The sequence below is a fragment of the Salvelinus fontinalis genome, chromosome 34 (assembly GCF_029448725.1).
Source record: "Salvelinus fontinalis isolate EN_2023a chromosome 34, ASM2944872v1, whole genome shotgun sequence".
NCBI lineage: Eukaryota > Metazoa > Chordata > Actinopteri > Salmoniformes > Salmonidae > Salvelinus > Salvelinus fontinalis.
Window position 1 is genome coordinate 21,686,013 of NC_074698.1, and position 25,153 is coordinate 21,711,165.

Here is a 25,153-nt window from a genome sequence, read left to right on the forward strand (position 1 = left end):
CTCAATCTGTGCAATGGCTACCGTTTTAGGTTTCAGATCTTCTTGAATGGGCTGTCCATAGCGGCAGACTGTGATATATTCTTGGAGAGACTCCTTCCCCTCCAGGTTGTCATCAAACATGATGACAACACCACCCCAACGAGTGTTGCTGGGAAGCTTCAATGTGGTGCTCTTATTCTTCTCACTTTGCTTGGTGAGGTAGATTGCTTCTATAACTTGATGACCCTTCACATACCTAACCATTTCCTTGGCTCTCTCCATTGTTTTCAGTGCTATGATGTCCTTGAGGAGCAGATTCAATGCATGAGCAGCACAGCCAATGGGTGTGCTGTGAGGGTAGGACTCTCCACTTTAGACCAAGCAGCGTTCATGTTCGCAGCATTGTCTGTCACCAGTGGAAATACCTTCTGTGGTCCAAGGTCATTGATGACTGCCTTCAGCTCATCTGCAATGTAGAGACCGGTGTGTCTGTGCTCTTGGTGAATACTGGTTGAGGTGTGGAGATGTAGTTAATTATTCCTTGCCCACGAACATTCGACCACCCATCAGAGATGATTGCAATAGTCTGCTTTCTCTATGATTTGATTGACCTTCACTTGAACTCTGATCTCTGCATCCAGCAAATTAGTAGATAAAGCATGTCTGGTTGGAGGGGTGTATGCTGGGCGAAAAACATTCAGAAATCTCTTCCAATACACATTGCCCGTGAGCACAAGTTGCATACACATCTTGAGCAAGACATTAACTTCTCTGGAATATGTGGGATGCAAGTGTCCCACAAGGCCAACATCCAGTGAAAATTCAGAGCGCCAAATTCAAATAAATTACTATAAAAATTCAACTTTCATGAAATCACACATGCAATACACCAAATTAAAGCTACACTTGTTGTAAATCCAGCCAAAGTGTCAGATTTCAAAAAGGCTTTACGACGAAAGCACACCAAACGATTGTTAGGTCAGTACATAGTCACAGAAAAGCACAGCCACTTTTCCAGCCAAAGAGAGGAGTCCCAAAAAGCAGAAATAGAGAAAATTAAATAGAGAAAATCTTCATCAGATGACACTCATAGGACTTCATGTTACACAATACATGTATGTTTGGTTCGATAAAGTTCATATTTATATCCAAAATTCTTATTTTACATTGGCGTGTTAGATACAGTAGTTCTAAAACATGCAGTGATATTGCAGAGACACATGAATTCACAGAAATACGCATAATGAATGTTGATGAAAATACAGCTATTATACATGAAACTTTAGATACAGCGGTTGCATTAAGGAGAAGTGTCAGATTTCAAAAGAACTTTACAGAAAAAGCATAATCTGAGAACGGTGATCAGAGCCCAAACCAGCCAGAGAAATATCTGCCATGTTGGGTAGTCAACATTATTGATAAAGAAAATTATAAAAATGCACTTACCTTTGATCTTCAACAGAATGCACTCCCAGGAATCGCAGTTCCACAATAAATGCTTGTTTTGTTCGATAATGTCCATCATTTATGTCCATTTATGTTCAATAGCTTCTTTTGTTAGGGCGTTTGGTAAACAATCCAAAAAAGCGATCTGGTCCATTCGGACAAAACGTTCAAAAGTTATATTACAGGTCGAAGAAACTTGTCAAACTAAGTATAGAATCAATCATTAGGATCATAAATGTTCAATATTGTTCCAACCGGAGAATTCTATTGTCTGTAGAAAAGCACCGGAATGAGAGAGACCTCATGTGAAAGCGCGTGACTGAGAACAAGGCTGTAGGCAGACCCCGTAGTAAAACATCTCTCATCCGGCCCCCCTTCACATGAGCAGCCTGAAACCACGTTCTAAAAACGGTTGACATCTAGTGGAAGCTTTAGGAAGTGAAAAAATACCCATATCTCAAAGTGTATTTTTGATAGGGGTGAGTTCAAAAACTACAAACCTCAGATTTTCCATCTCCTGTTTGGATTTTTTCTCAGGTTTTTGCCAGCCACATGAGTTATGTTATACTCAGACTTGATTCAAACAGTTTTAGAAACTTCAGAGTGTTTTCTATCCAATACTAATATTAGTATGCATATGTTAGCATCTGGGGCTGAGAAGGAGGCAGTTCACTCTGGGCACGCAATTCATCCAAAAGTGAAAATGCTGCTCCCTATCCGAAACAAGTTAAGCATGGAACTTTAGATAAACTTCTCCTTAATGCAACCGCTGTGTCAGATTTCAAAAAAGCTTTACTGAAAAAGCACACCATGCAATAATCTGAGTACAGAGCTCAAACAAGCCATACAGATATCCGCCATGTTATGGAGTCAACAAAGTCAGAAATAGCATTATACATATTCACTTGCCTTTGATGATCTTCATCAGAATGGCTCAGACAGTGTAGTAGTGTGGGCTCAATAGCATCTCATTAGTGTGCAAGATCTTGAGAATCAGCTGTACATGTGATGGAAGAATGCACTGTGCATGCAGAGGGTTGCAACTCCATTGAATTGGGGATAGACCTAAATATGCCACAAGACCTAGAATTGCCTTGTGTATCCCTCAAAAAGGTTCACTGTTATAAGCAAACTTTTTTTTTTTTTTTTTTTTAAAGAAAAGTTCCAAATATTCCTGGGCTTAACTTCCCAATTTCTGGAAAGTTTCCGCCACTTTGCAACTCTATTGCTGAGGGATTAGTGCTTTTTGGGGTCGTTTTGGCTCTATTATAAATTTAAAAAATCATGGTTTTGATAATACAATTGTCATTAAATGCACTATGCGTTATGTGGATTGAATGATGTAACAACACAGAATAAAACATTTAACAAAAGTCCCATGATGGTAGTGACTGCCCCTGTACTTATTAACCATTTATTTACATTACTATTTACTTTATAAATATTTAAAATATTTCAGTTGTTGGGTATATTACATTTAGTTTTATTTGATGACTTTTTATTATTTAATTCCAAGTCATTGTCTCATCTCTATAAGAGCTGCTGTCTGACATAATCAGTATTTTAATAGTTCTTGAGTAAATAATGCATACTTTTACAACTGCTGAATATCAACTATCAATCACTTAGATCATGTATTTTCAGGTAGAGATACCTCTCAAAGCAACTGCTCCCTATGCCGCTCGCTCGCTTGTCTTCTGTCTCTTCTCTCCCTCTGTGTGCCCCACACAGACTGGACAAGTAGGCGTGACATTAGTTATGGTCATGTTGGTTAATTACTGCGCTAATCTATGTGGAATATTGGCCCGTTGGAAACTACAACTCTACTATATCACACAGTTTGGACTTGATCCGATTTATCTCGATTGTTTTTTTTACATATCTGATCTTTCGGTTAGTTGCTCAACACTACTTTGTTTACAAACATTGGAGTAAATCAAGTTTGTTTGGAGTTTGGATGGTGTATGACAGTTGAACTAAGCTCGAGGAATTTCTAAGTTATATTCTTCAAGAATCAATGGGTACTGCAACTGTAGATTGCCCTTTTTAAATAACTGCACACTTGAATTAATTGGAGAGGAAAGGTAGTCGTGTCTGCCTGTTTTGGCATTTTAACTGATGCATGTGACAAAACAAACCCATGATTTGTTGTCATCAAGTTTAATTTGTTACATGCTTCGTAGACTAACAGTGAAATGCTTACTTACGGATTATTTTCCAACAATGCAGAGTCAAAGATGAGATGGAGACACGAAGAATAAAAACATAGTGAATAACAAATAGAAATAGCATGGCTATACATATAGGGAGTACCTGTACCGAGTCGATGTGCAAGGTTACGAGGTAATTGAGGTAGCTATGTAATGTACATACAGGTAGGGGTAAAGTGACTAGGCAACAGGATAGATAATGGGCAGTAGCAGATGTGCAAAAAAGGGTAAATGCAGGTAGTCCTGGTAGCCATTTGATTAGCTATTTAGCAGTCTTGTTTAGATGTCTTGGGGATAGAAGCTGTTCAGGGTTCTGTTGATTTCAGACTTGGTGCATTGGTACTGCTTGCTGTGCAGTAGCAAAGAGAACACGTCTGTGGCTTGGGTGGGTGGCTGTCTTTGAGAATGTTTTGGGCCTTCCTCTGACACCGTCTGGTATAGAGGCCCCAAGTGAGTCAAGATGCTGTCGATGGTGCCGGTGTAGAACTTTTAGAGGATCTGAGGGCCCATGCCAAATCTTTTCAGCCTCCTGAGGGGGAAGAGGCGTTGTCGTGCCCTCTTCACAACTGTTGGTGTGTTTGGACCATGATAGATCCTTCATGATGTGGACACCGAGGAACTTGAACCTCTCGATCCACTACAGCCCTGTCGATGTGAATGGGGGTGTGCTCACCCCTACGTTTCCTCTAGTCCACGATCAACTCACTTGTCTTAGACGTTGAGGGAAAGGTTGTTGTCCTTGTCCTGTGAATTGGAGTGTGTCCAGGGTTTCTGAGATGATTGTGTTGATGTGAGTCATGACCAGCCTTTCAAAGCATTTGATTGCTACAGATGTGAGTGCTACGGGGTGATCGTCATTTAGACAGGTTACCTTGGCGTTCTTGGGCACAGGGACTATGCTGCCCTACCAAGCAAAAAGGCAGTAACTGCTCATGGCGTGAAACTGAGAAATATGTTTTTTTATTTACGTTGGTTTCACAGTAACGTTATGCAGTTACTGCTAACATGACCCGCATTTTCTCCAAAACACAATACAATAGAGGCAGGATACTTGTCCACATGATTAAGCATGTATTTAATGTAGCAAAAAATGACTAACTCATTTTTGACCAAATGAGCAGTTACTGCCTTTGATTGATAGGGCAGAATTGTGGTCTGCTTGAAACCTGTATTACAGGGAGAGGTTGAAAATATCAGTGAAGACCCTTTCCTGCTTGGCAGCTCATGCTCTGAGGATGTGTCCTGGTAATCTGTCTGGCCTTATGAATGTTTACCTGTTTAAAGGTCTTACTCACATTGGCTATGGAGAGTGTGATCACACAGTCATTTGGAACAGCTGGTGCTCTCACGCATGGTTCAGTGTATCTTGCCTCAAAGTGAGCATAGAAGGCATTTAGCTCGTCTGGTAGGCTCTCATCACTGAGCAGCTCATGGCTGGGTTTCCCTTCATAACCTGTGATAGTTTGTAAGCCCTGCCACATCTGACGTGTGTCAGAGCTGGTGTAGTAGGATTTGATCTTAGTTCTGTATTGACGCTTTGCTTGTTTAATGGTTCGTCGGAGGGTGTGGTGAAATTTCTTGCAAGCATTTGGGTTTGTGTCCCGCTCCCTGAAAGCAGCAACTCTAGCCTTTAGCGCAGTGCTGATGTTGCCTGTAATCCATGGCTTCTGGTTGGGATATGTACATATGGTCACTGTGGGCATGTCGTTTGAGTTTGTTTTATTTTTACAGGGACAGTGCACATTAATCAACGCTTCAATAAAAGTGCCGGTTTTAGCCAGCCGGCAAATTCTTTAACCGCAGTCCCTGGAAAGGTTTTCGATGCACGTATTAATGAAGCCAGTGACTGATGCCATCGGATGAAGCCCGGTACATATTCCAGTCTGTGCCTTCAAAACAGACCTGTAGCTTAGCATCCGCTTCACCGGACCACTTCCGGTCACTTGAGTGAGTCACTGGTACTTCCTGTTTTGAGTTTTTGCTTATAAGCAGGAATCAAGAGGATAGACTTATGGTCAGATTTGCTAAATGGAGAGAGAGAGATGTGCATTTCTGTGTTTGGAGTAAAGGTGATCTCGAGTTTTTTTCATCTCTAGTTGCACAGGTGACATGCTGGTAGAAATTAGGTAAAACGTATTTCAGTTTCCTGCATTCAAATCACGGCCACTAGGAATGTCACCTCTGGGTGAGCATTTTCTTGTTTGCTTAGGCTCTTATACAGCTCATTGAGTCCAGTCTTATTGCCAGCATCGGTTTATGGTGGTAGAAAAATATAATGATAACTCTCTTGGTAAATAGTATGGTCTACAGCTTATCATAAGGTATTCTAATGTGAGCAGAACCTCGAAGAGACGCACACTCCCTTCCCCGATGCTGCCGTTCTGTCATGCCGAGGTATAGAAATACCAGCTAGATTAATATTTTCCTTGTTCCACCACGACTCAGAGAACATAGGATATTACAGTTCTTCAGATCACGTTGATGGGATAGTCTCAAACAGAGCTCGTCCAGTGATTGCACATTAGCCAGTAGCGCCGCCTACTTCTCAGTGTCATGGATTTGGGCCTGGTCTGGGATAATCAATATGTCCTTCGACTCATTGCAGTAAAAGTCCTCATCCAAATCGAGGTTGGTGATGGCTTTTCTGGTTTCCAGAAGCTCTTTTCGGTCATAGGAAACGATGGTGTAAACATTGACGTAAACATTATGTACAAAAAAAGTTAAGATCAACGCCCAAAAACACACAATAGTTCAATTGGCCAGGAGCCCGTGAAACGGCTGCTATTCCCTCCAGTGCCATTGCTCACAATATGTGCTTTGCTACCTAGTAAATGACACCCTTTCTTCCTTCCTCTTCTTCTTCCCTTTAGGATGATTCCAAACCGCCATACTCATATGCACAACTGATAGTCCAAGCCATTACAATGGCACAGGACAAGCAGCTCACACTAAACGGAATATACACTCACATCACCAAAAACTACCCCTACTACAGGACTGCAGACAAAGGCTGGCAGGTGAGAAATGGCGTCTTTCAATACAAATAATTTCAGTGAAAATGGTGCATGTGAGGGAGAAGATCTGAACCTGTTTTGAATAGCATTAGGATACCACCACATGGTTATATTTGAAATATCTCAAAAACCAGAGCATAGACCCTTTATTTTTCCCCACATTTTCTTGTTTCAACATTGTAGTTACTCCACAATACTAACTTAATTGACAGAGGGTAGTCTACAGAATACAAATATACCAAAACATGCATCCTGTTTGCAACTAGGCACTAAAGTAATACTTGGCAAAGCAATTCAATTTTTGTCCTGAATACAAAGTGTTTGGGGCAAATCCAATCCAATACAACACATTACTTAGTACCACACTCCATATTTTCAAGCATAGTGGTGGCTGCATCATGTTATGGGTATGCTTGTAATTGTTAAGAACTGGAGAATAAATGGAATGGAGCTAAACACAGGCGTAATCCTAGAGCGGGGGTACTCTACTCTTAGCGTATGAGGTCCAGAGCCTGCTGGTTTACAGTTCTACCTGATAATTAATTGCACACACCTGGTGTCCCAGGTCTAAATCAGTCCCTGATTAGAGGGAAACAATGGAAAAAATGCAGTGGAACTGGTTTTGAGGTCGAGAGTCCTAGAGGAAAACCTGTGACACTGGGAGATGAATTCACCTTTCAGCAGGACAGTAATCTAAAACACAAGGCCAAGTCTTCACTGGAGTTGCTTACAAAGAAGTCCGTGAATGTGGCGGAGTTAGTTTTGACCTAAATCTGCTTGAAAATTTATGGCAAGACCTGAAAATGGTTGTCTAGCAATGATCAACAACCAATTTTGACAGAGCTTGAAGAATTTTGAAAAGAATAATGGGCAAGTGTTGCACAATCCAGGTGTGGAAAGCTCTTCGAGACGTACCCAGAAAGACTCAAAGCCCTAATTGCTGCCAAAGGTGTTTCTACAAAGTATTGACTCACTTAATAATTATGTAAATTAGATTACTATTTAATTTTCAATCGATCAGCAAAGATTTCTAAAAACAGGTTTATTGTGTGTAGATGAGTGAGACTTTTTAAATACATTTTGAATTCAAGCTGTAACACAACAAAATGTGGAATAAGTAAAGGGGTATGAATACTTTCTGAAGGCACTGTATATTAAGATGTGCTTTGACTAATATGCAACCTTGTAAAAGTACACATTCACTTTGGCTTCAAACTGAAGGGCGGTACATGGCTTATCCCATCTGTTTCCATGTTGGTTTTGAGCATGTGCCATTGATGAACTGTGACGTGAATAACAGCCTTGGCTGCAGTGTGTTCGTACTAACACGACGGCGTATTCTGTTGTAGAACTCGATCCGTCACAATCTGTCACTGAACCGCTACTTTATTAAAGTAGCCAGATCGCAGGAGGAACCGGGCAAGGGCTCGTTCTGGAGGATAGACCCGTCCTCAGAGGGCAAGCTCATGGAGCAGGCCTTCAGGAAACGAAGGCCGCGGGGTGTGCCCTGCTTCAGGACCCCCCTCGGACCCCTCTCCTCCAGGTATGGACCTACTCTCTCAGGTTTCAGTCACACGATGAGCTCGCTGCATGCTTTACTGCAGGGGTCTCCATCCGGTTGCTCGCAGCCCATCTATCCACAAATCCTCATTTGACATTATCCCATCCCTAGTTAGCTCCAATTGGCCTAAACAAGCCAAATGTAACACTATCTGCCAATTAATTTCCAGCAATAGTTCCCCTGTATGTCTGTGTAGTGCACATATTTCTCTTCCATTCACTTTGTGTAGCCAAGCCAGTAAGAGATAATGATAACTGTCTTCTGGGTAGATGGTAGGCTTGGGCGGCATACCGTATACCGGGATATTTGGAAACAGCCAAGGCATAGTTTTTCAGTACCGTCAATACCATTGAAACTATTTCTTTTAAGTTTTTCAATATTTTGTTACTTTTTAAGTAAATACCTGCAGTTAGCTTGTGTAATATGTTAGGAGATGAAGCATATTGCGTTCTTAATTTCACCTGTCACAATATTTTACATTATGAAGCATAGTTCCCAGAACAGTTGAGCCAGTCATGTGGGGCGGCAGGTAGGTGGTTAGAGTTGGGCCAGTAACCGAAAAGGTTGCTAGATCGAGTCCCTGAGCTGCCACGGTAAAAATCTGTCATTCTGCTCCTGAACTGTTGCTAAGCCATCATTATAAATAGAAATTTGTTCTTAACTGACTTGCCTAGTTAAATGAAATAAAAAATAAAATAAAGTGTTTGTAAATAACACAATGGGTGAAAGCGCGAGCAGTTGGTTCCAGCTGTGTATTGACAGGGGTCGCGTTTTATATTGACAGTCAAGTGTTTTTTTCTTTTTTTTCTTCAATAGAGGGATCAGGGACATGCAACTATAGTTTTCCTTCACAGAAAACACATTCGGCAGAAAATAGCTTCATTTTCATCAGATGACAACAGAAGTGCAACTCTATTTAGCAAGTAAATGGGCTTACAATGAAAAAGCAAGGTCTTTTTTGCAAAAAAAGCTACATTTCCTAATGTTTTGCTTAAAGTTAATCTTGCATTTTACTGGAGGAAAGTAGTCTGGCTACACTGAGGAAAGTAGTCTGGCTACACTGAGTAAAGTAGTCTGGCTACACTGAGTAAAGTAGTCTGGCTACACTGAGAAAAGTACTGGAGAAAAGTAGTCTGGCTACACTGAGTAAAGTACTGGAGAAAGGTAGTCTGGCTACACTGAGTAAAGTACTGTGGAGAAAAGCAGGTCAACATCAGTCAGTGCTGTCTGCTGATAGAAAGCCTATGAATTCTCATCTAAGTGGAGAAATGCAACTGAAGCACAAAATGTGTCTGATGCCGAGCAGAAATTACAATAAGAAGCATTTTACATCTGCGTTTACAAAACGCAGCAAGATAATCATTTTTTTATTTTTTTCCTGTGAGAAAAAGCAGAATTCTGCGTTAAAGCACAATACTATGTTTAACTTGCTAGTTATCGAAGTATGTGGCTGAATTAATAGGGTGACGGGGCATCATATAGTGTTAGAACTCAAAGCCCTTTGGATTAGTTATTTGTACAGCTGCCACTATCTTGATATCCTTGTGCTTTTTCTCCTCTCCGTTCTCGGGCCGCCTTCTCCTCCCAGGGCCCGTTGCCCTAGTGACTCCAGACTCCACATACACAGCATGTACACATGCTGCTGCAGAGCCAGTTCTGTTCGTCCTTCAGACAAGCATGTTTCAAAACTTTGTTCATTTGCACAATGTCTCTCATTTACATTTGCTTGTAAATGTCCAAACTCACCAAAAATGACATTCAGTAGCTCCTATCTAGGCAATCCAGCTCATAAAGTTATACGTGTATGTCTTTGCAATTTGTTTGCGCTCTTTAGCGTATTTAGTTGGCATCCTCCATAGAAATGTTCCATTACTTGTGCAAATTTTGTTAATAGAGGGCCAATTGTTTTTTTTATTTATAAAAAAAAAAATGATAATAATTGGTGCGTCCTTGTGTACTAAGCCGGTAATACCGTATATCCCGGGATGCAAGCAAAGCGGTATGACAATATGAAAGTATGGATACTGCCCAACTCTAGGGTACAAAAATACTTTCCCCAAAACCTTCTCAATTAAATGTTAATGGAAAAGCAGGCTTACCTGGCAGAATTCTATCATGATTATTTGATCAATCGGGTGGGCTTTTTTTGTGTGCAAACTCTGTCATGACTTGCAGCAGCAAAAACATTGCTAGACCAGCACAGTCCTCTCTCGCAAAATTCTCAATTAGTGGTATTGCATGCAAATCAAAATGATTTTTTTTCCAGACCCCAAAAATGATCTTAAATGTGATTTTAAGTATTGGGTGGACTCAGAACATCACATTTCATTGTTTCTCTAAGAATAATTGTAATTTTGAGTGAAAAACGGTAAAAAAAATCCCAAACCGGGAAAAATATAACGGGACTGAATTTGGGAAAATATTGTGTATTTGATGCTAGGAAAAAGTGTAGTATTTTGTGATATGTTTCATAATTTAAAGTAGCTCTCATGATAAAAGGTTGGACACCTCAGCTTTACTGTTAGATTGACATGTTTGTGCCATCCCCTTGTTGCCATATGTGGTCACTATAATATTCCCATTGGGAAAGTGTGACTATGGTGGAGTGTGACTAGGGTGGTAAATTTCAATGCATATGTAAATCTAGTGCATTTATAAAGTCTATCTGCTTTTCCCTTTCACAGGAGTGCCCCAGTCTCCCCTAATCACTCTGGGGTGCTCTCGGCCCACTCGAGTGGGGTACAGACCCCTGACAGCCTATCCCGAGAGGGTTCCCCTGTCCCCATGGAACCAGAGCCCGCTCCGGCCCCGCCCCCTGCCACAGCAGTCCAGCCCAAACTAGCTGTCATCCAGGAGGCCCGCTTTGCACAGAGTACACCAGGTGAGAGACGCCCATTTTTGTCCAATCACATTGTTGGAGTCTTCTCCAGTCCTATGTACAAATGTGCAGTCGTCACATGTGGATCCTCCGTTAAAGAAAGCTATTGTTTGTCCAGGCTCCCCTCTCAACAGCCAGCCAGTGCTCATCACGGTTCAGCGTCAATTACCTCAGACCATAAAGCCGGTGACCTATGCCATGGCCACGCCTGTGACTACCAGCACCAACCAGAACCAGCAGCCCGTCATGCAGACGGTGCACGTCGTCCACCAGATCCCTGCCATGTCTGTCACCAGCGTGGCCGGGCTCAGCACCGCCACCACCTACACAGTGGCCACCCCTGCCATGGTCACCCTCCAGACTGAGCCCCTGGAGAACGGAGACTACTCAGAGGCCAAAGGTGAGGGCAGGGAAGGAGTATGGTGTGTGTGTAGATGGACAGATTGTGTTGACTCAAGTTAGTAGTGGTTTCAGCCAGGTTTACGTAGGTCTGTTTTACCCTTGGCCAAGGCACCTGTGTCTGTGTGTGTATGTGTTGTTTTAGTAAATGTGAAATGTATCTCATGTTGATCAGTTATTGTAGTGCTTGTTTGGTGTTAGTTATGTTATTAGAAGTCATTGACATCTCTTTTTTTTTTCTATGTTTGTCTCTAGTAAAAGTAGAATCTGTTCCAACCATCTCCCACGCCTCTATAGGCGGTGGCAGTCGCATCATCCAGACAACTCAGTCGACCACCCCCTTACAGACGCTGACCTTAGTGCAGCAGCAGCCGCCCCTGGGCCAGCACCAGCTCCCCATAAAGACCATCACACAGAACGGCACCCACCTGATGCCAATGCAGGCCGCTGCAGGTGAGACACTGACTTAGAATGGATCCTGTCAAAGTGCTTTATCCCCATCTGTAGTCTACCACTGCTCTGACCCCATCTGTAGTCTACCACTGCTCTGACCCCATCTGTAGTCTACCACTGCTCTGACCCCATCTGTAGTCTACCACTGCTCTGACCCCATCTGTAGTCTACCACTGCTCTGACCCCATCTGTAGTCTACCACTGCTCTGACCCCATCTGTAGTCTACCACTGCTCTGACCCCATCTGTAGTCTACCACTGCTCTGACCCCATCTGTAGTCTACCACTGCTCTGACCCCATCTGTAGTCTACCACTGCTCTGACCCCATCTGTAGTCTACCACTGCTCTGACCCCATCTGTAGTCTACCACTGCTCTGACCCCATCTGTAGTCTACCACTGCTCTGACCCCATCTGTAGTCTACCACTGCTCTGACCCCATCTGTAGTCTACCACTGTTGTGAGTAGTCCCTAGTAGTTTGTTTAATTAACTAGAATTCATGCAGCATACTTGTCAGTGCTGCTCTGTAGTGTGTTTGTATCTCGAAGGGCCATATGAATCCCTGTCTGGCTAGAGTTTCCTACACTGTTTGGAAAAGTACACTTTTTATTGGCATATGTTCTAAGACGTTAGATTACTTAGCAGAGTATTCCATCAATTCCGCCACTGAAATATTTCAATTTTTTCCCTCATCTTCCTCCCTATGTTCAGCCACAGCTGTTGCGAGTCCTCTCCACTTGCTGGCCACTCACGCCTCCGCTTCAGCCTCCCTCCCGACCAAACGACAGAACGGAGCCCAGGCGGCCAGCGATCAGCCCAGCGCTAAGCGCATCAAAACAGAGGAAGGGGACAGCGCCACCCCCACCGCAACACGCGCAGCAGACACGGACTCGTCGGCAGCCAATGACCAAGCCAGCCACCACAACTAGTCTTCTACAACTACACCACCATCTTGTTTTTTTTCTCCTTTCCTACCATTTATTCCCCCTTCTTCCATTGACTCCCAAGGTGCCAAAAGGAGAAGATTTTCAGTTGGGTTTAACCATTGTAGAGGATTGGAAAATATGACCACCCCTTTAAAAAAACAGACTGAAGAGAATATTTAGTTGAGATTTGAAAAATGGACAACTAGGACAAAGAAGAACTCTAATTTGAAGGTACCCCTGTGAGACATCGCCACGGAGGAGGATGACGACTACTCCAAGACCACAGGAAGCCTTAACAACAATTAACCTTTAACATGATGAGCTGAACTTTGACCACCTGCAGCGAGCAGTTTGACTGAGGCCCATGTTAGCCCGGCGGTCGCGCGGCACCTCTGTCTCAACTACCTCAGTGCAGATTGGGGCCACGGCCAAGGGCACCACTCAACGGACCCATGGGATGACTGGATGAAGTGACCAACTAGCAGCATGACAAGCATTTGACGCAGACATGAAATGTCAGAGTGCATTCAGAAAAAGGGATCAAAACAGTCGGAGCCAATTCCTGGACCTTTGGCAGCTAGTCTTTCATATACTGACCTAGCCTTATTGCAGCTGCAAGTAGAAATGCAGTATTTTGTTGTTCGTATGTGGACCATAGGATCTGTTGTGGATGCATTTTCATTTATATAGGTAAAAAAAGTAACAATAATTGAAATAAAGCATACAGCAGTGGGGTCAATGACATTTCAATCACTCTACCTGAACTTTAAAATCCTCGCTGTTAGTTTGTATGTGTTTTTTTCCCCTGTTAAGTGTAGTTTCTTTTTACAATTCTATCAATGGAGTGTTTTTTTCCCCCTGTCAAATCCACGTTCTGTCATATCCAAATCAATTTGCTTTGTTACACTTACATATTTTCATACTTGCACAGATAACCAGTAAGATATAAACATATTAATTCCATGTGTAGTTGATCAGATGCCTCCTCATCGAGCTTTCATGTAACAGACTACAGAAAAGTACCTGAGCCGTTAACTCTTGAATCCTTAGTTGAAACAATACTAAAGTGGTCACTCCGCCTCTGTTTTTGGTAAAAAGCTGAGGGATGGGCCTGGAGAAATGTAACCACTCTCAAATTGACAGACGGGCCTATGGATGCAAGGACCGACTATCCGTGATATCAAAATTGTGATTTTAACCATGTTTTGAGACTACCGTGCTTTACATTTACATTGTTTACAAACATTGGCGTAGAACAAGATTATATTCTGGATTCTGATGTGGTACCAGAGTTGAACTAAGCTCATTAGGCGTTTATAAGTTATTATTCAAGAATCGATGGGTATATATCATTCATTTAAGTCAGAAAATGTATGTAGCAACTAAGGATTCTAGCTTTAACTGTACATTTAACAGAAGAAAAGAGCTGCTTAAAACCAGACCAGATCTGCACTTGGTAAAATGTTTTTCTCTCGTTATCCTTGGCTGTGGTGACTTCGGTGTGGACAGACCCTTTGCTTGATTTATTTTATTCTGTTCCGACAACCTGACGAGTTTGTCTTCAGATTGTATATGTTCCAAACTTAAGAAGATACGAGTGATAGATATTTGTTCCACTTCAGTGGATAAATGCTTTTTTTATTTTATATAAATTAATTTAAAACCTTTCACACTCTATTTGACTTGTCCAAAGGTTTCACCACAACAGTGATCAGATCTTCTGCTCTTAGTGCACATTTAATTCACACATGTTTCAGGGACAACACGCCAGAGCAGTTGATGGCAGACTTTACTTAGAAGCAGCGCGTGGCCATTCTATTGCCTCTGACCAGATTATCGTCCTTCAGTTATACATGTTGAATCGCTGCCGTTCATCAACAACCAGCAGGTGATTGCTAACAGCCCACGGCCACCCGTTCCTTTTAGCCGTTCATCTTTCTGGTGTTCCCCCCCCTAACAATACAACTAGAGAATGACACACCATAGCCTCTTTGGCTGAGGATTTGCCATTTAGCACATAAGACATTCACTTGTGATTGAAGCGTTGTTTAGTTGCCTTTTGACAGCTTCCGTAGGGAAATTCAAGATCTGCAAAATTAGACATGCTTTCTTTTAAACCCCTTTTATTGTATTGGTCATTGTGTGAATTAAGATTTTGACAGTGCCCCAATTGACCACAGAGGGGCAGTATTGGCATGGTAAGCCAAACCTGCCTTCGCATCACATACACTGTGCACAAAACATAAAATCACCTTCCTAATACTGAGTTGCAGAACCCTCCCCACCCAGGACTTTGCTCTCAGAACAGACTCAATTCGTCGGGGCATGGACTCTACAAGGTGTCGAAAGCGTTCCACAGGGATTCCACAAGCATTTCGCTACACCCGCAATAACATCTGCAAAATGTGTATGTGACCAATTTGATTTGATTTGATTTGGCCCATGTTGACTCCAATACTTCCCACAGTTGTCAAGTTGGCTGGATGTCCTTTTGGTGGTGGACTTCTTGATACACATGGGAAATTGAGCTTGAAAAACCCAGCAGCGTTGCAGTTCTTGACAAACCGGTGCACCTAGCACTTACTACCATAACCTGTTCAAAGGCACTCATTATTTTGTCTTGCCCATTCACCCTCAATGGCACACACACAATCTGTCACAATTGACTCAAGGCTTAAAAAATATTCTTTAACCGGTCACCCCCCCCTTCATCTACACTGATTTGAAGTAGATGACAAGTGACATCAATTAAGGAATTGTAGCTTTCAGCTGGATTCACCTGGTCAGTCTGTCATGGAAAGAGCAGATGTTCCTAATGATATGTACATGATATGTATATCATCACCTGTGACCTGACGACAAACATGTAAAACAAGCAGCATTTGCATGCTTGACTAAAATGTTTCACTCATTAGTATGATTCTGTCATACTCTATTTGGCATGACATTGTTGCATTGTCATAGCCCGGGTTTGTTAGAATTCTAGCTTGGTATTAGGTGTGTGTGTGATTCAGTTCAGCCTTTCTTTCTGATTGGGCAAACCCCTAGAATGCTCCTGTCAGATTTGTATGACTTCAGAAGCAACGATTAATGCAGTCATGACACGCATGCTAAATGAAACGCAATGCTTGTCTTTCATCCTAATAGCAAAGCCAACTGAAACAGGAGTACAAGTTGGAAATGTGGATAATCAAGCAGGTTCTAGATACCGTGCCTTCAAAGTATTCATGCCCCTTGACTTATTCCATATTTTGTGAGTCAATTCAAAATTGATTAAAAAATATATATATTCTTCTCGTTTTTAGACATTTTAGTGAATTTTTGAATATATGTACTTGCATACAGTGAGTGCATTCGGAAAGTATTCAGACCTCTTGGCTTTTTTTACATCTGTTACATTACAGCCTTATTCTAAAATTGATTAAATCATCCCCCCCCCATCAATCTACACACAATACCCCATAATGACAAAGCAAAAACGTTTTTTAGAAATACCTTATTTACATAAGTATTCAGACCCTTTGCTATGACAATCAAATTTGAGCTCAGGTGGATACTGTTTCCTTTGATAGTCCTTGATATTTCTACAACTTGACTGGAGTCCACCTGCAGTAAATTCAATTGATAGGACATTAATCGGAAAGACACACACCTGTCTATATAAGATCCCATAGTTGACAGTGCATGTCAGAGCAAAAACCAAGCCAAGAGGTTGAAGGAATTGTCCGTAGCGGTTCGAGACAGGATTGTGTCCAGGTACACATCTGGGGAAGGGTACCAAAAAAATGACTGCAGCATTGAAGGTGTTCAAGAACACAGTGGCCTCCATCATTCTTAAATGGAAGAAGTTTTGAACCACCAACACTCTTCCTAGAGCCGGCCGCCTGGTTCAACTGAGCAATCGGGGGAGAAGGGCCTTAGTCACCTGATGATCACTGACAGAGCTCCAGAGTTCCTCTGTGGAGATGGGAGAACCTTCCAGAAGAACAGCCATCTCTGCAGCACTCCACCAATCAGGTCTTTATGGTAGAGTGGCAAGATGGAAGCCACTCCTCAGTAAAAGGCACATGACAGGCCACTTGGAGTTTGCCAAAAGAACCTAAATGATTTTCAGACCATGAGAACAAAGGTTATCGGGTCTGATGAAACCAAGATTGAACTCTTTGGACTGAATGCCAAGCTTCACGTCTGGAGGAAACCTGGCACCATCCCTACGGGGAATCATGGTGGCGGCAGCATCATGCTGTGGGGATGTTTTTCAGCGGCAGGGACTGGGAGACTAGTCAGGATCGAGAGAAAGATGAAAAGAGCAAAGTACAGGGAGATTATTGATGAAAACCTGCTCAGGACCTCAGACTGGGGGCGAAGGTTCACCAGGACAACGCAGGAGTGGCTTCGGGACAAGTCTCTGAATATCCTTGAGTGGCCCAGCCACAGTCTGGACTTGAACCCGATCGAACATCTCTGGAGAGATCTGAAAGTAGCTGTGCAGCGACACTCCCTATCCAACCTGACAAAGCTTGAGAGGATCTGTAGAGAATAATTGGAGAAACTCCCCAAATACAGGTATGCCAAGCTTGTAGCCTCATACCCAAGAAGACTCAAGGCTGTAATTGTTGCCACAGGTGCTTTAACAAAGTACTGAGTGAAGAGTCTGAATACTTATGTAAATGTGATATTTCAGTTTTTTATTGGTAATTGATTTGCAAAAATGTCAAACCTGTTTTTGCTTTATCACTATGGGTATTGTGTGTAGATTGACGAGGGAAAATAACTATTTAATCAATTTTAGAATAAGGATGTAACGTAACAATGTGGGAAAAGTTAAGGGGTCTGAATACTTTCTGAATGCACTGTAAGTGGCATTCCCACAGATTGGATGTCATGATGTTCCCTGTTTGTGCCTGATTTTGGTCTAGTGCACCCCCTCTGCCTGCAACATCGCAGCACAGGTACTATGTAAAAATGTTACTTATTAGTGACCTCATAAGACTGATTTGCATGATAAAACAGAGACAAATGGAGAATAATCTATGGATGATTCCACATAGAACACCACTGGGATTCTAGAAAACTGTTACTGTTTATATTACACTACTATAGCCTGAGTGCCAGTCTTTTTGTGCTATCATGCCAACTCGTCAATAATTGTCATGCCAAAATTTGGCTTTGCAATGTAGTTGGTAAGAGCACAAACCGACTGGCACTCAGGCTAACACTACTGAACTTATTTATGGTGAAACACTAAAAGAAATAGTTGGTTCAACGATGTGAGTAAACCTCTATTAGCTACTCACGTTTTCACACAAATAGCACTACTAATCTCAAATGATTAGCTGTCTCAAAAAAAGTGGTTTGTCTTGAAGATACCATGGTCAAAAACAACATGAAGATATGGGCTTCATGTACATACTACCAACTGGTAAAAGCATTCACTGCTGTAAAAAAACAAGATAATGTGACTGTGATCGTTTAGGCTGCTGGGACCGCAGTGTTTCCTCACCTGTAACGCTTGTCATTTAGTAGGCAGTGTTAACAGATGCTGTTTACAAACTAATGACCTCATGAAATGAAAAGAAAACAACGAGCTTAGATATGTCCTTGTGACGCTAAACTTCACTTTTGTATACATAGTCTACTGAGAGCTCAGAGAGAACAAGTCGGTTTGGTCTTTTTGGGACTCATAACCTTAAAGGTCACTGATAATTCAATGAAGAAGAGGACAAACTGCATTTCACTAACCTGGAATGTTGTGTCTTATCAAATGTGACCCAATTATTTTAGGAGTGTAATGGCTGTTGTGTTGGGAGTTACACTTCTTGATTGTCCAGGTGTACGTCAGTGGTGTCATTTCAGGTAATGCAAACAAGGCCTGATACCCCACAGCTCTAAGTAACTAGGTGTGGACACCAGGAAGAATAGCTGCTGCTTTGGCAAAAGATAATCGGGATCTGAATAAACCAATAAACAAACATTTTGATAACTCCATAAAATATATTTTTTAAGAAGAGTAGTATCTCTATTCAAGAAAAGATTGACACAAAGTTACTTGATCATTTTATGATCTCGGAACAAATGTTATACCAAAGGCCTGTCGTTGTTTAATGAGCATGAGCACCAGACCAGAGATCACACCCTCTGGGTCTGCCTCCTAAGGAAAGAGAGAATTCACAAATATGCAGACCAAAAGGTGGAGTGCAGTTATGAATGTCTTTGACACAGAGCTGCCCCAGTAATTCAACTGAAATCCAATCAGGTGTAATAGTCTGTATGTTATTGCCCATGGTGATAATCATCTACTGTATAGTGCTCCTTTTTTAATTAGCACTATAGGTTAGCGGTGTTGGTAAACACAGTTAGTGCAGAGACAGGTGGGCACCAAGGGCATTCAAAGCAACAGAGTTACAGCGTAATGAACACATCTCTGTTGCCTCAGCTGGCTGTGTAGGTGGTGTTTCCATAGAAACCAGGAGCTTGGAGCAACTGCTTTATTGAACATGTGATCCACTGTCATTTTAGTTGGGGGATGGATACGCGATTCGATTGATGGAGGGAAGTCATCTGAAAAATAGATCCTGGAAGTCAGATTTATTTATATGGATAATATTAACATATTTTTGTGTGTCTGCCCAAAAAGAGAGCAAACATTTCCTAAAAAAGCCAACATACATATGAGCATTTCTTTCAGAACAAGTTAGCCAGTAAATGGCAAAGATCACTGGGACCAACAACCATTTTAAGCCTGACTGACACATGGCTTTGAACAGGAAAAGAAAGTGTAAATGGTTCTCTTGTGTCTGCCATTTTCTCTAAGAATGTAACTATGTTAAGGTTCCAATCCTCTGATACCTTCTCATCCTGCTCCATGATGAACAGCTCTGTGGATTTCTAGTAAAAACCATGTTATGCACAATGGTTATATACAAAGTGTGATAGAATTAATTAAACAAATAATCACATCCAGCATCCAGACTAATGATTTACTGTGAGTGCTTCTACCATTCCAAACACATCTATCAGCTTCATGGAGTTTTCATTGTGATCCTGCTATTTTAAAATACAATCCAATTATTCACTTGTGGTTCTTGTTGTGAAGTAACGAATGCAGAACAACAATCCCTTTTGTGAGCGCCATGTAATTCTCTGGAATTCTCAGCTAGAGACAGCATTCAGAGAGCTCCAAGATCAGAGAACCTACTGGTCAAGACTGGTTGGTTGTTCAAATGGATGTTGTTGAGATTACATTACATAACAGATTTAAGCTATTATGAGGATAAGTTCATGCTAACTGGTTTTGGCACCTGGCATTTCAGTTTTTTGTTTGGTCTTGTCATTAGAGAAAGTCAACTTTCTTTGGAACCACTTGTTGGATTTTGATAATTCATTCTCCCTGATTTGAGGGCAACCTCACAGCACAGGGTATATCGGGTTGCAGTTCCTCCATGTACCACATGGTGGCAGTGCAGAGCAAGGTACACAAACGCCTGTCTGACCTAAATCCATGTGCAGAGATTCACAATATCTATTATGCTGTGTGCGCTCTCTGTCTTTCTCAAACTCATGCACATACACCTTAATGACAGCATATAGAGAAGTGCTTAGAACACATCACCCACGGTGAAAGTGCCAAGAACATGTATCTCAGCCTAATCTCCAAATTGTATTAGATCCTCGATGCATGTCTTTCACCCATGAGAAACAGAAAGAGAGATCGGTGAGTGGTTAGAGATGCAGTGGAGAGATGGGGAGTTTGTGTGGGTGTGCTCGGTCATCAAGAACTCTGAAGAACCCTGCCAGAAACTGGTTTGGAGATTAGAGTAGATGGCTGCCGCTGATCTTGTCTTACGGGCCCTGGGTAAAAAGGCAGCTCTCCAACTGATCTGGACAGAATCCTAAAGCCCTAGATGCAGGATTGCATACATCTCTGAGCTTAAATACGCCCTCACAACACCCAGAGATGGACACTAAGAGAACTCAATGACCATCCCTCAATGAGCCTAAGGGCCTTGAGTAATGTATTGAGTGTATACTCTATTAAACCAACCATGTTATAGTGGAGCCGTTTACACTAGAAATGTGAAGTATGAGGAGGTTTGTTACCATGTTTTGACTGACTCCACATTGTAGTGCTTTACTGGCTGAGTCATTCTGGTCCTCTCTCGGTAATGGAGAGCATGGTTGACTGGGTTCTGACATGCGCTCTGCAGCATCCTGCGCTCTACTGGAAGGCTGTCGGTCAAGCAGTGCTTCTGGGTCATCACGGAGTGGTCTGAAAACATCACATGAGCTCCACATGGGCCTTCATGTTAGACCGCATTAGTCAGGCTCTTATAACGTTTTGATTGTGATGCTTCATAGCTCTTTTGTAATGCTCCAGAATGCATTGGGTCCGTGACTATCAGAGTAACAACAATGAGAAACCTTGAATATTCTGACGTGAAAATGTAAAGGCACTATTGTGTAAAACACAGAACAACCTCTTACAATCTTTTTGGAATATGCAACAATTTCAAAAATGTCACTGAGTTACAGTTCATATAAGGAAATCCGTCAATTGAAATAAATTCATTAGGCCCTAATCTATAGATTTCACATGACTGGGAATACAGATATGCATATGTATGTCACAGATAGCTTAAAAAAAAGGTAGGGGTGTGGATCAGAAAACCAGTTAGTATCTGGATTTTGGCGGAAACTGGAACACACAGTCATACATGTTGATCCAGAGCATCCCAAACATGCTCAATGGGTGACATGTCTGGTGAGTATTCAGTCCATGGAAGAACTGGGACATTTTCAGCTTCCAGGAATTGTGTACAGATCATTGTGACATGGGGCTGTGCATTTACATGCTGAAACATGAGGTGACATGAGGTGATGCCTTCCAGGAATTGTGCTTTCTAAACAGCTTCTTGAAATCCCACATCTCTCTGGGGGATGGATTATCTTGGCAAAGGAGAAATACTCACTAACAGGGATGTAAACAAATTTGTGCATAACATTTGAGAGAAATAAGCTTTTTATGCATATGGAACATTTCTGGGATCTTTTATTTCAGCTCATGAAACATGGGACCAACACTTTACATGTTGCGTTTATATTTTTGTTTTCATATAATTACCTTGTGGAAGGTTTCCCAGTGTCCCCTAATTTGCTCCAGGGGTGCCGTACTACCATAGCTGACCCTGTAAAACAACATGCGACAATAAAACATCCTGTTTTTATTTACTTTTGTGAACCACAATCATGTCAATTCAAGGTATCACTACTCCTTTTGTTAGGGCAATAATTCAAATAACTCCAATGTCACACAAAACCCTTGTAAAATATAAGTTATCTTTTAGAGAGAAAGAAGACCGTGTCATGGGTGAAGAAGTGGTTTAGAATGCCTAAATCATGGCTATTCGCCACCATTTATTTTCTCACTACTCTCAATCATGTTAGCTCCTTACACATGTTTCACCCCTCCCTAACACACACACACACACACACACACCTAGCCCTCAGTGAGTATGTGCAGCAGAAAGGCCTGGAGCATTCATCTCTGAGTCGGGCAGAAGCATAGGGGCTGTGTCCACTCCTCTAGCCACGGCATGAGAACTACAGGCAACAGCCAGAGAGGAATGTCGGCGGGAGGGGACACATGGTCCCCTACAGCCAGAATCCACCAACCAGCAGCATCCCATGTCTTGGCCCATTCACAAATACACTGAGTGTACAAAACATGAACACTTTCCTAATATTAAGTTGCACCCCCCCCCCCCCCCCCCCCTTGCACTCAGAACAGACTCAATTGATCGGGGCATGGACTCTACAAGGTTTCGAATGCGTTTCACAAAGATGCTGGCTTCCACTGTTGTGTCAAGTTGGCTGGATGTCGTTTGTGTGGTGGACCATTCTTGATACACACAGGAAACTGTTCAGCTTGGAAAAACCCAGCAGAGTTGCAGTTATTGACACAAACCAGTACGCCTGGCACCTACTACCATACCCCATTCAAATGCACTTAAAATGTTTGTCTTGCCCATTCACCCTCTGAATGGCACATATACACAATGCATGTCTCAATTGTCTCAAGGCTTAAAAATCCTTCTTTAACCTGTCGTCTCCCCTTCATCTACACTGATTGAAGTAGATTTAACAAGTGACATCAACAAGAGATCATAGCTTTCACCTGGATTCACCTGGTCAGTCTATGTCATGGAAAGAGCAATTGTCCTTCATGTTTTGTACACTCAGTGTATTTGCCCATGCACAATAACAGGCTGGCATCTGTACCATAAGAACAGTACTGTGCATACCAATGTTAGGAAGTGGTGTTTTGACTGAGTGTAAATGACTCCTGACAGGTGCTGCAGGTGCAAGGTGCTGTGGGTGAAAGCTTGTGTTGGTGTACTGAGGACAGCAATGTCTCACCATGCGGGTAGAGACACATTATGAGAAAGTGAACAAGAGGTTCCTGCTAGTCATTTTTTGGATTGGCAGCAGTGTTGCAGATCTTGCCCCTGCATCCTGATCGATCGAATGCATTTCACTTCAAGAACCTGACCAAAATACCTGTTTAGATGGATATTTGCGGATGCTTTTTCTAATGACTCAATGAAAGACTGACTGTTTGGTGGTAGGGGATGACAGATCTCATTAGCTGTAATTGCTTCTGGTTAGAATGACATAAAGTCACACAACATAAAAAGAGCAGTGGGAGATATTGCTGATTTTGCCTCCTCTCCTGTTGTGAGAGCTGTTTCCTGCTGGGTTAATTACTGGAGGATGCTTTCAGAACTGTCTTTGTGTTGTTTGTTAGGCTACCTTTCAAGTATAGTAGCTACTCACATTAGAATATTTTCAAAATATGTCATCGTTGTACTTTTTATTATTGTTTTACCTGGACAAATTGTGTCTCTGTAGACTAGAGAAATATTGGTAGCTATTTTATGAGCGACCTGTGTGTGATGTGATTATAAACTGTTACGTACGCTCATAGCGAGTTTTGTAATGTTCAACTCATCCCCTTCATATAGGCTGGTTCAAGGAGCCATAAGTTGCAGTGAATTCTTATGGCAAGAATGCATGAGGTTATAGAATAAAATAAAGCATTCATTATGCACAGGTGGTTCAAAAAAAGTGGTACTGAAATATTTGGATATGCTTGTACATGATAAAAGCCATCAAAAGCTCCAATGGTTAATATTTTGTGTCTAATTCTCTGCATGCGTTTTAATTGCATTCTTCAGTGAAGTGATTGAAAAGGCTATGCTGGGTAATTTGTGCAGGGCGTCTGAGAGGCACAAAGCCACCCGTCCTTCAGTGTTCTAATTGGTCATCAGTTTTATTCCCCCACCACTCTGCTTCTGACAGGCCTTACATATGGAAAGCCTGTCTACTGTTCCCAAGGAAACAGTAAGACTTATTTTACACTGCAACAGCCTCTTGGAGCTAACGCCAAGGTAGCACTCTTAGTCGCCCATGTTTCACGCTGTAGATGAGGTGGAATTGGAAAAACAATTGTTCTACACTCTGGCTGGTTGGTGAATGATCTTGATAACAATCTGCCAGATAGTAAATATACTGAAGAAAAATATAAACGCAACATGTAAAGTGCTGATCCCCTGTTTCATGAGCTGAAATAAAAGATCCCAGAAATGTTCCATACTCACAAAAAGCTTATTTCTCTCAAATGTTGTGCACAAATTTGTTTACATCCCTGTTAGTGAGCATTTCTCCTTTGCCAAGATAATCCATCCACCTGACAGGTGTGGCATATCAAGAAGCTGATTAAACAGCATGCCCATTACACAGTGCTGGGGACAATAAAATGCCACTATAAAATGTGCAGTTTTGTCACACAACACAATGCCACAGATATCTCATGTTTTGAGGGAGCGGGCAATTGGCATGCGGACTGTAGGAATGTCCACCAGACCTGTTGCCAGATAATTTAATGCTAATTTCTCTACCATAAACCGCCTCCAATGTCATTTTAGAGAATTTGGTTAGTTTGTCCAACCGGCCTCACAAATGCAGACCACGTGTAACCACGCCAGCCCAGGACCTCCACATCCAACTTTGTCTGAGACCAGCCACCCGGACCGCTGATGTAACTATTGGTTTACACAATGTCTGCACAAACTGTCAGAAACCGTCTCAGGGAGGCCCATCTGCATGCTTGCTGTCTTCAACAGGGTCTTGACCTGACTGCAGTTTGGCGTCGTAACCGACTTCAGTGGGCAAATGCTTACCTTAGATGTCCACTGGCATGCTGGATAAGTGTGCTCTTCATGGATGAAT

The 25,153-nt window shown here is 42.1% G+C and overlaps 1 protein-coding gene across 2 annotated transcripts in view; it reads left to right on the plus strand.

The window, feature by feature from the left end:
- The window catches only part of LOC129833493 (forkhead box protein K2-like), a 31,258-nt gene extending 16,168 nt beyond the window's left edge, over positions 1 to 15,090 (plus strand). The window contains exons 4-9 of one of the 2 annotated variants that reach the window (XM_055898141.1): positions 6,506 to 6,652; positions 7,999 to 8,192; positions 10,895 to 11,091; positions 11,207 to 11,488; positions 11,743 to 11,940; positions 12,651 to 15,090. In XM_055898141.1, the coding sequence (XP_055754116.1) occupies positions 6,506 to 6,652; positions 7,999 to 8,192; positions 10,895 to 11,091; positions 11,207 to 11,488; positions 11,743 to 11,940; positions 12,651 to 12,868 (1,236 nt within the window). In that variant the 3' untranslated portion in view covers positions 12,869 to 15,090. The remainder of the gene's footprint in view (positions 1 to 6,505; positions 6,653 to 7,998; positions 8,193 to 10,894; positions 11,092 to 11,206; positions 11,489 to 11,742; positions 11,941 to 12,650) is intronic. The other variant, XM_055898142.1, reaches the window with a different exon arrangement.
- Positions 15,091 to 25,153: the final 10,063 nt, after the last annotated feature.